Raw genomic sequence first — 12,406 nt, forward strand, 5'->3', positions numbered from 1 at the left:
ATCATTTAAAACACGAAAAAGGTGATATTTTTATGGGTTAAATATGTTTTTAGTCTCTATATTTTTGGGCGATTTTAGTTTTAGTCCTTCTTTCAAACGTACAATTTAGTCGTCCAACTTTAGTTTTAGTCTTTTTTATCAATTTTTTTTTAACTTTATTTACTACGTTTCTAAGTTAATATTGAAGCAAAAATGTGTCAAAGAGTGTAAACAATCTCAATGCTATAATGAAACGTGCTTAAAATAACAAATAAAGTTAAAAAAATTTGGTAAAAAAGACTAAGACCAGAGTTTTCTAAAGTTGAAGGACTAAATTGTACCTTAGTTTGAAAGAGGGACTAAAACCAAAATCGCCCCAAAATATAAGGACTAAAAACATATTTAACCCTATTTTTACTACGTTGTACTTTTCTCACAAAAATGAAGAGTTTTGCTAAGAAAATAACACCATATATTTAATTTAATATATATGTGTGTGTGTTTGTGTGTACTTTCTGTGAAGAGCACAACATCCTCATCCTACAGTACCAAAGTCAAGGATAACTTATTGATAGATGCATTTTAAAAAGGAGATTTGAGTAGCGACTACAAATCTGGTTAAGTGTTCTGTTTAACCAATCATAGAAATAATTCAAATATGAGTTTAAGTACTACATAAAAATGACAAAATTAAATTAAAATACTATATAAAAAGAATCACAAACTTAATATCTCAAAATTTTGAATTAAAATTGGTATTTGGTCTCATTTTGTCTGAATATTGGAGTCTATCGTTAAAGTGGTAGGATCATTTATTAACAAGTCAACCTGGGAATAAGACATTTTATTTGTTGGAATATTTGATCTCTGAGAATGTGATTGTTAAGTTGCCATATGACATGAACCTCTTCCTAGTTTCTAATCCCTATCTTCCTAATGCAAGAAATCAAGATACAAAACTTATTCGCAACGAGACTATTAAGCTTAAGGCTTACAAATAAATTACATCTCGACACCGACAGCGAGCCATAAATGAGAATCCATAACATCGAATGCCGTTTTCGATAGAAAGCAATGTCTTTAAAACAACTCGAATTCTACACGCTCTCCTACTTTACACTCTAAGTACTTAGCACCCTTAACCTGTGAGTTAATCATGTCTGAAACTCCATAATCATAATAGTCTGGAAGTTCTGGAGGGACCGCGCACCGAATTAAGGCCCAGTTAAGGCCTTCAAAGAAAGGGTGTTGTTTGATCTCAGCAGCCCCTTTCTCTGAACCCAAACGGTTTTCAGGCTCTTTAACCAATAACCCTCTAATCAGATCCTTTGCTTGGAAACTAACAAATGGGTGGTCAGGGAATCTAAGACTCTGCATCACTACGTTGGCCAATGTTTCTTCATTGTTAGAACCTTTAAAGGGTGTTCTACCATACAAAAGTTCATAGAGAAAAACACCAAATGTCCACCAGTCAACCGCAGCTCCATGTCCCTCTTCTTTGATGATCTCGGGAGCCAAGTATTCATGTGTACCAACAAAGGAGTTTGATCTTGCATCAGTGGGCTCGGCCACCAGCTGTGGCAATGATCTGACCTGGGCAGAAGGATCAGCTTTTAATTTCCTTGTTTTTGCAGCCGCAGGTAGTAATCTTGGGCTGAAGCATGGAACTTGACAAGATGGTTCGATGCAGAATGGTTCAATGCAACTTGATTGCACACTTAGACCAGAAATTTTTGCAGGGTCGACATCAGATGAAGATTTCAGAAGTGTTGGGTTAACAGCACACCTCAGGGACAGATCAAAATCTGTGAGCATAATGTGACCATCTTCCCGAACAAGAATGTTTTCCGGTTTCAAATCACGGTAAACAACTCCAAGCATGTGCAAGTACTCCAAAGCAAGAAGGACTTCGGCAACATAGAACCTGCACGATATATGTTAGGTTCCTTTGTCAAGAACCCACTCACACACAAGCAATTAGACACACAACACACCCAAACAGACGAAAGAATGATCAATTATGGTATTGATAATACGTATACAATGTATCTGGCTGTGAGAGCTTAACCTCCCCCTCAGGAATGATAGATTCCTGTTAGACTTTTTACAAAACAATCAACTGCCTGCACAACTATTCAATTAGCTATTTATACAATGCTAATTACCCCGCTCCTCCTAACTGCCCAAACAGTTAGGCATCCCCCTTTCTATTCCTTCTCACATAAACCCTCCAACTCCTAACAATATATGTACGCAAGTTTCAGAAACATTCAATTGATGTTACCACTTTATGCTGTGGAAAGAAACTATTACCATGATAATCAGTAATTCAAACAATATCGCCTTTGTCAACGCTAAAGAAAGAGCAATAAAAAATGGAGGTCAGACTATTGGAGAATACTGCAAGGTTTTAGAAATATGGCATTGAGAGGATGGAGATTCAGTAGGTGGGGGTATAACAGGGCGATCACATAGTTGACTGAAGCATAGGCAAAGGAAATACGTGACACAATGCACAGCCAAGCTGCACGACAGCAAATAGAGAACATAACAATAAAAGCCTTGCTGGTCAGTAAACCCCAACTCATGGATACGATTTTATTAGCGGGAGAATGTTATTTGGGTTTCATTTTAACCATTCAAGTTAAATAAAAAAACACAATAAATTATTAAAATCTATTTAACAGAACCTCTCCTATTTATTGTGGACAGGTAAGGATCCAAATGCTTTTATTATCTAAGAGTTCCAAATCTACCAAATTAATAAGGAACAGAGTTTCGATCGACAAAGAATGGATAATTCCCAAGTAATCATCAAGCACAACGAAACTACTTAGTTCATTTTCATAACTGTTATGGTTTACGAGGGAAATAGATTATACTACTTAAACAAGCTGCAACAGTGCATAAGCATTCTTAATTAAAGCAGCAACATAAAACGCATAGAATCATATTCAGTACAGTCCCGCAGGAAAGTAATATACCATACAGAAGAAACGTGTCCAAAACTTATTAATACATCAGACAAGGACATATATGCATTACATAACACGAGAATGATCACAAGCGCGGCAAGAATAATGAGCAAATTATACATATTCGTTTATGCCAGGAAATACTTGAGCAGTTGAGACATCATATCATTTATTGAACGCCTAAAATTTAGTGTGTGAATCGTTGCATATAACTTCTGACCAAACAGAAAACAAAATCCTAATATATTACTGGACACTTGCTCTTATTATCTTACCTTGCTGCTGGCTCTGAAAAACATCTACCAAGTTGCTTCTGCCGTAGAACATGAAGATCTCCTCCTGGACAATACTCCATGATGAGACACGATAGATTATCTGATGTAAATTGTGCATACATTGTGGGAAGAAAAGGATGATCCAGGATCCTTAGTATTTCTCTTTCAGTTTGAGCCCTGGGCATTTTCTTTCTCCTTTCCAAAAATTCATTGTCCATGACCTTGATAGCAAACAAGCAGCTTGTGCCAATTAGTTCCGCAAGATATACAGTCCCAATGTCCCCACAACCAAGCTTCTTCAAGAGATTGAAGTTTCTCAAGCTCAAGACTCCATGCTGCATTTGAGCATGTCGTATGGCTTCCCATCTGACATCTTTTGACATGTGAGGCCTAGTGCTACGACTTGAGCCACTTACATTGCTCTCATCACTGGTACTTGTACTACTACTGTACTCACCTTGACTACTTTTAGAGCTTTGCGAAAATTCAAGTTGCTCTTTCAACTTGGAGTTCTTGACTTTTGCAACTGTTTTGCTTTTATTAACGCCAGTTAACACCAAACCAGGTTTATTTAAGCTGGAGTGTACATTACTCGTGTTTACTCCATTTCCAGGACTGGTAGAGTCCAATGGCACAGGATCTTGGTTTTTTTCTTCACTTGTATTTTCTAAAGCACATCTACATCTCTCACAAATTAGCCGAGGGGTACCAGGAACTGGCTTCTTAACTGCATTGGGCGTAGGACCACATAAAGCAGAACCCGAATCCTCCTTTGGTTTCTTCTTAGTCAGATTCTTGTTCTTGATGACCGATTTAACAGTGCGGGGGGCATGGCGTGGCAGTTTGTTAACTCTGTTGCCATTTGCAGAAGTAGATGAAGATTCAGTTTGCAGTCTACCTTTCTTCCCGTTATTTGACCCAAATGCTTTATTACCCAACTTTTTAGGGGAAGAAGCATTTTTGGGCACCTCTAGCTTGCTTCCAATTGTATTAGGAATAGAAGATGAAGAGGCAGATGCTTGTTCTTCTAATTCAACAGGTACCACTCTTTGTGACTGAATTCCAACTTTACTTGATGGGCATGCCATATCACTTTGTGCCAATGAAGTCCCAGAATCATACTGAGTGGTGGCAACAGCAACTTGCCGAGACGAATGAATGTTTCGGCTCGACGATGCGATTTGGGCAGCTTGATAAGATTGAGAGGTCTTCACCAATGTAAGGGACTTACTTTTTTCAGGTACAAGAGCTACTTCAATTTGACGCTCCTTGCTTTCAACAGAGGAAGGCCCAGGCCGATTGGTTTCAGCTACAACTGAATTGTACAATGTCTGTATCTTCCCAACTTCAGATATTCTTGGAGAAGCTGTTGACTTTGATAATCGCTTCATAGCGGCCATTTCCGATGCCTTAGATATGCAAAGGTCTCTTAATGCTTGCTTTAAATTAACAGACTCAGCTCCAACTCTTGGGGACCGAGGAACACCCATTGTAATTGGCTTTTTTAACGCACTTTTCAGTCTAGGACTTGCACCGTCTTGTAAGAGACCCAAATCCCTTGACGAAGACTTAAGAGCAATTGATTCAAACAGCTTATTAATATCATCGTCTAGATCATCCTTGCATCCCAGTTTCAGCACTGAAAGTTTGTGACTTTTCTCAGACGTGCTACACTCAGAATTGTACTGATAAATCCCAGGAGCTTTCCTTGTATTCAGCTCCTCCCTTGCCTCAACTATTTCAGAAGTGCCAGAGAATGAACCCATTACTAGACTAATTGCTCAACTAACGTACCCTTTCATAATAAGGCATCACATAAACGTTGATTCGCAATGCTCAATCTCACTACTAACTAGTTCACGTCAGTATATCACACACCATAAGCCACAATCCAAGGAAAGAGAACCCGGCATCCAAACCATTCTTTAGACAGATAAAAATTGAAGTCTGAATGGTACATTCACTCTGTTTACCAGCTACTTGACATTTGAAACCCTGCTGTAAGGGTCAACATTTGAAGGCATCAGCAAACAAAAGAAAATAGTACGAAAAAATTAATTTAATAAGAAAAAGGGAAAGAAACTGAATTGAAAGACAATGCAAGATGTCGATGAGTGTATGGAAAAATATTATTTAACTTTGCATAATCCCATTATTCTCCCTTCCCCTTCCTCCAACTCCCACCCTTCCCCCACCACCAAATAAGCCCTAAGAAGCAAACAATCAGAGCCAAATAACTATATACTCAAGTAAAGATAAACAAAACACTCTTCGTTGCTATTCATAATATGCCCAGGCTATTACTCCTAACAACATCTCTTACTGCTTCTCATGGGACCCCAGACTCGAGTAAAAACACTCAAATCGAAGCCCTTTGTTGTTATTTAAACCATCAAGACAACCCCCCTCCAAAAGAACCACAACAGAGAAGCATTGTCTTATTCTCTTATCTTTCTAAAAGTGTTCATAAAACTAAACAATCACCAGATCAGGAGAAATGCACAGCCAGGCGAAGCTGTGATCCAGTTTTTTGGTGCTTTTCCCAATCACATTACCTATTACGAAAGGAAGGGGTGGTCCTATGAACTTAGGATCTATCTCCATCCCCCAAAAAGATGGTCCCAACACCAAAACTCACCAAAATTTTTAAAAAAAAACAAATACCAAAACGAACTCACACACACACAAGTACATGAAATAAAACTAGAAATCCTTTTTCCCATATTAAAATCCAAAGCAGCTGAAAAGTAAAACAACTCGAACCGCAAAAAGAAAAAGGTCGAAATCTGCAGATGTACGGTGTAGGCAGACAATATTCATCTCAGATAGATAGATAGATAGAGAGAGAGAGAGACATACATATTGGTTGGACGAGTCAGAATTTAAAACGAAGCAAATGCGATCGGAAAGAAGCAGTAGCAGCGAGAAGAAGCAAAGGCGAAGATGGAATGACACATTAAGGCAGCAGCAGCAGCTTTAAGCGGTAGAAAGAAAGTGAGAAGAAGAAGAAGAAAAGGAAAAACCCTAAGCGCGGATGAAATGGTTGTGGTGGAAAGGTTATAGAGAGATGCAGAACAGAACGTAGTAATATGCTTCTGTTCCGTTTTCAGCAATGGCACTGATTGCTTTGTGCAGACAGGACCCACCCCATGCTATGCTACAATAAAATCAAAATTCGAAAGTGTGAATAAATACTGCTACATAAATTCTTCATTTATGAAACCGAAATTGTTGAAAAGACACATGCGAGAATGTACTGTTCAATGTATGAAGGGTATGGTGGGAATTTAATAACCTAACAAGGTTTCCCCTCACTCTTTATTTAAATAATATCTCAGTTCTCAGATTTGTCTTCATTTCCATCTCAGACACACCTTGCATCATACAATAATTCTATCACTTCAAAATTTAAATAAAACACAATTCATAGTATCCGATGTGGTCTGTTTAAATCAATAACAACTTTATAAAAAAGTACAATATTGATATCGTGAAAGTGTTTCATACCCCATTACCAATTGTTTAGTTCACCAAAAAGATGTCAACTTTCTCTCGTTGCCTTCTCGTTCGGTTTAAGCATTGCGTCTTTAATTTTAACTTTATTAATTGCTAATTGTTAATTAGCATGAACTGCTTCGTGATTTGATTTCACACTGCTTCAAGAGCCGTAATTTTAAAGATATCCATTTGCAGTCAAATGAGAAATGAAAAGCTGTAAAGAAGCAGGTTTTCCCTTTTCCCAAGGAAAAACTGAATCATGGTCTTAATCATGCTGCTCCCCATCCTCTCTTTTTAATTACTACTATTATTTCTTACTTCTCCTTCCAGATTCCAGAATCTTAAAATTACAAATCATGTTCTCAAGCTTTACCAACACATTCACAGTTTTAGGTACATCATAAATTCTTAAAAACTAAATCAAGTATTATCTCAAATATTTGTGAATTTCACAGTATAGAATTGTATTTAAGAGAATTAAAATAAAAATGTAAAACTTTTTATAATATATATAGTATATATAAATATATAACCTATTAAATGTACTATCTTTATTTTTTTTTTCATTTTTTATCTTTACTTAAATTGTTATTGTTTTTTATTTATATTTTTAAATTTAGTTTATATTTTGTTGTTATAAATATAATATTCTATATGTATATTTCATAAAAGGAAAATTAATTTTATATATAGTTTTTATTATATTTAACAAAATTAATATTTTCTAAGTGATAAAAATACATATTTTAAGAATTGAAATTCAAAACGTGATATATATAAGAAGGACAACATAATTATTTTAATAATAATTTAAATAAAGATGATGATTATTATACTAGGTCACTCTACCTTGACTCATTTTAGAAAGGCTTCACTCTTTTTATTAATTAACTTTCTATATTACTGTTCTCTTTCAATATAAAGTCATTTTCAGACGAAAATAAGAGAATGGAATTGATTTTATTAGATGATGAGAAAACACACGTTCTACGTATATTTTTTTATTCTAACAAAAAATTATTAAACTATAAATGTTTTTTATTAGAAATAATTATAAAAATAAATAATTTACATATTTTTATTATCAAACAGTTTTTATTCTAATAATCATTTAAAATTTTAAAAGAATAAAATTGTAAAATAATTATTTTAATTTACAAAATAATTAAATTTAGATAATAACTATTTAAAGGATAAAAATAAAAATATAATACTTTAAACTTAATTCAATCCATAAAATTAATTTGTAAAATAAGATTTACCTATGTTATAAATTCATCTCATTTTTAATGGATAGGAGACTTTCAACCGTTATAATCTTATTTAAAATTTATTCGGTATCATATTATGAACAAAATTTAGTTTAATGTAATTGGTTAAGAAAAGTGGGTAGCATGAATTAGAAAACTGGTCATTAAAACGTTATCTTTAAATCAATACTGTTACGGTAATCTTGAAAATACTCTATTTTTAAAAGTGGTGTGTTATACCTAAACTTTAGATATGACCTTGCTTATTAATTATATTTGTCGTAATTTCGGACCTTAAATAACAAATTCATAAACTTAAATAAAAAGTGGAACAATGTTATATATCAATAATTTTTTTTTAGGAAAAAGTCTCTTCAACAATTTTTTTTTAACAATTTTTTGATAACGCATACGTGACAGATTGTGATTAGTCCATTTCAAATATTTTTTAAAATAAATTCAAACAAACCAACAAAATTGTGACACTGTTATCAAAAAATCGTTAAAAAAAATTGTTAAAATATCATTCTCTTTTTTTATTCTTGCTTTTCTGCTGTTGAAGAGTGGCGAAAGCCTTTGACAGAAGAGAACAAAAGGATATGAAGATTATATGAGTGATGATGCGAGGCTTTCTAGAAAAGGAGAAAATATTTATCTTTAGTCATAACCCAATAATTGTCGTGAGTGAGAGCAGCAATTTCTCTGCTATTTCTGTCGCCAGCGACACAAATGGAGGGAAATCCAAATTTTGAATCACAACATTTTTTTTATAAAGATACACACTAATTGTTGCCGATGATTGTGATTAATTGGATCAGAGTTACAAACTTGATTCGTTGGTAAGGAAGATGACTAAAAATAATAAATTTTGTATTGTATCATCGTCTTATCAGTCATTATAAATAAGACAGTTAATTTATATTCAGATATATTTAATCAGATGTTGAAAAATCGAACCGATCAGTTTAATGATTAAAATAATTAATTTTAATATTGATTAATTTAAAAATAAAATATGATTATCATAATCATAATTATGTTATTGTTAATTAAAAATTTATTTCAAAATTTATAAATATAAGTTTAAAATAAAAAAATAGATAATTTTTATTCAATATATTAATATTTGAAGTTTCTTTTGCATCTAACTATTACAATATTTAATATTCTTGATAAAAACAATGATTATATGTTTTATTTATGGAAAACACTTTAAGAAAACATTTGAACTGTAAATTATTTGGTTACTAAATATTCCAATCAATTTAATTTAAAATGAAATTAGAAATTTTAATTTATATTTTGTATTTAAAAGTTGGAGTAAGTGATGGGCCAAGAAGGGTATGGGAAAGAAGAGAAAAGGCATATGCAGTAATGAAAAGTGGGCCATAGAGCTTGGCACAATAATGGAGCAACCTAGCAAGTAAGATACATTGTAAGGTTTTTATAGTTTGAATTGTGATGCAATACATTGAACATGTGTTGATTATTAATTTTTAAAAGTATAATTTTATATACTTTTACGAAATCAAGAAGAACATAAAAACAAACCCCTTATGTTTTTTCACAATATTTAAATAAAATCTTATAATTTAAAAGCTTGTAATTTATAAAGAGTGAGTAGAATTAACGTTTATAAATATATTTAAATAAAAATAATGAGTCATTAATATTTCTATCATTGCTCTGTAGGATATCATGAGTTGCAAATTCCTGTATTAGTTGAAAGTACTGATAATGATGAAACATAAGGGACAACATAGACTTATATATGGAATAAAAACAAACGTAGTACGTATATGTATCACATGGATATGTGGTGTGTTATGGTCGCCAAGGAAACCTACTAAAAGGGCTAATTTTAGGGCTTCTCTTTAAATCACAAATAATCAACCTTTAATCATTCTTATTTCATATTGGTATTTTGCTCTAATATTCTCCACTTTCCACACTTTTATTTTCGTCTACTTTCTAACACTACAAGTGTTAAAGTTTCCAAAATAACCAAAACTTTTAAGTTTATTCATCTTTCCGTCTTTAACCCAAGAATATAAGAAGAGATAATAACTAAATATTCTATAAAATAATTTAACTTTCACTAATAAACAATAAAATAATTCAAATTTTCAACTAATATTCTACATTTTTTACTATTATGCCAATTTTTCAACTAATATTTTATATTGTTTATTATTAGGATATATGTATATATCAATATATTTAGATTTCATTTCTTCTAAAATATTTAACTTATATTTTTTCTGAGATATAAGAATATCATTATTAGATTGCATTACTTTAATCTATGGTAACTCAAAGCATTTATAATGAGGAGAAAGATTATTGATAGAATGTATATCTTTACCAAAGACAGTTAGAAGATAGAACTTAATTGTTGAAGTCATAAGAGACAGAAGAGTTAACACTAAAAGTGAGTCATTTGGTAGTTGTTGGAAACATTGTCTTCGATTATGAACCTGAAGTGGTGAAAGAGGAGGAGAATTTGACGATGGATTAAGCACAACAAGAGGATCACAAACAACAAGAATATTTATTGTAGTAGACGAAGACACACATGAAGGACGCTTAAATTAAAAGGAAATCGAAGGTGACATTTGTGGAAAGAATATAGTGTTTAAAAGAATGAGAGAAACACTTATATCCTTTTTGCAATCGAATAAATCCTAAAAAAACACATTTGTATGATTTAGGAGATAACTTATCAAAACTAAGTCCAAAATTATGAACAAAACGTGTAGACCTAAAAACTTTAAGAGATATTGGATGTAAAGGTGCATAAGCAAATAAAATAGAATGAGAAATTTTGTTATTTAAAATCGAAGATGATACCTGGTTAATAATATAACATGCAATAAGAATAACATAACCCCAAAAGTGTTGAGGAACTTCACCATGAATTAAAAATGTGTGAATTGTTTCAACAAGATGTCTATTTTTGCACTTAACTACCTTATTTTGTTGAGGTGTATAAGCACGTGAATTTTGATGAAGAATGTCATGAGAAGTTATAAAATGTTTAAAATAGTGAGAAAGGTATTCACGGTCTTTATCACTTTGCAAAGTTCAAATAGAAATATTAAATTGAGTTTTAATTTCACTATAAAAGGATTGAAATATATAAAATCACTTATACCAATTTTTTCACTAAAAACAATAAAGTGCATCTAAAATAATCATACCTAAATTAAATTTAACATAACTAGGTCCCAAAATGTCAAAGTGAACAAATGCAAAAGGTGATAAAGCACGTTATGGGACACTACAACAAAAGAAACTATGACTATGTTTCTCTAATTAATATGACTCATACAAAAAATTAGATTGATTAATTATTAAGAAGTGGGTTTTAGGCGTTCAATAAATGATATGATGTCTCAAAATATAGAATGTACAAAACCATAATTAAGGAAAAAATATATCAATTAAGACAGAATCAATTATGCAAAAATTAAATAAGGTAAACTATAATCAAATATATTATTTCCTATCAGAGACTCTATAATTGCGCCAACATGTGTAAAAGGAAAGAGACGATAAAGGTCATAAGACTCACATATGGTGCTAACCATGTGTTCCGAATTCTATAAACAAACATAATATTTTGTAAAAGATAAAACACAATCAAGAGAACAAGTTAGTTGATTAATGGATAATAAGTTAAAGAAGGTTTGAAGGACATAAAGAACATTATTAATGGTTAAATATGTAAAAAGATTAATAATACCAACACCATGAGATAAAACCATAAACTCATAAGCTATTTTAACCATGGGTAAATTATCAAGAGAGGATAAAGAAAAAAAACAAAGATCTATTACCAGTAAGGTGATATGTGACACCTGAGTAATATGTTACTAGTAATTTCATTTGTTACCAATAATATAACACTTGGTACTATAATTGAACCAGTACACTTGCTGGTGTGCTTGCTCCTAAATCGAGACGACATCACCTTCGATATCTGAAGAGACAATGAAATAAGCTAGAGAGAAAGAGAAAGAAAAAAAAAATCCTAAAACAACCAAAGAGCTTTGATAAAGTCAACAAGCTCAAATCCAAGACGAATAGGAAGAGGTAATCTCTGTGGAAGTGATTATTACTGGAGATGAGGCATGATGAAACATAAACTTTATTTAGTATTATAAAACTGATTTGTAAAATAAAATTAGACCTATTTATATATCTTAAATTAGTCTTATTTCCAATCAATATAAAACTTCGAACAAAATCTTTTCATGTAACATAAACCTTTTAATATTATTAAAACATTGTAGTTTTTTTTTTTTTTTATAAAAGTCATCACTTCTCCTAAGTCAATTTTTTACATTATCACACTTACTTATACAAACAAAGATATTATCATTATATATATATATATATATATATATATATATATATATATATATAT

At 32.0% G+C, this 12,406-nt stretch overlaps 1 protein-coding gene across 2 annotated transcripts; it reads right to left on the bottom strand.

The window, feature by feature from the left end:
• Window positions 1-939: 939 nt before the first annotated feature.
• On the bottom strand, window positions 940-6,412 carry LOC106757727 (serine/threonine-protein kinase D6PKL1). Of its 2 annotated transcripts, none has more exons than XM_014640492.2 (3): window positions 6,089-6,412; window positions 3,230-5,224; window positions 940-1,903 (listed from the first exon to the last, which is right to left on the bottom strand). In XM_014640492.2, exons 2-3 carry the CDS (start codon window positions 4,993-4,995, stop codon window positions 1,060-1,062), a joined length of 2,610 nt encoding a protein of 869 aa, XP_014495978.1. In that variant the 5' UTR covers window positions 4,996-5,224; window positions 6,089-6,412; the 3' UTR covers window positions 940-1,059. The 2 variants fall into 2 exon arrangements, with proteins under 2 accessions (XP_014495978.1, XP_014495977.1); XM_014640491.2 differs by having other exon boundaries at window positions 3,230-5,227.
• Window positions 6,413-12,406: the final 5,994 nt, after the last annotated feature.

This window comes from Vigna radiata, chromosome 3 (genome assembly GCF_000741045.1).
Source record: "Vigna radiata var. radiata cultivar VC1973A chromosome 3, Vradiata_ver6, whole genome shotgun sequence".
NCBI classification, from domain to species: domain Eukaryota; kingdom Viridiplantae; phylum Streptophyta; class Magnoliopsida; order Fabales; family Fabaceae; genus Vigna; species Vigna radiata.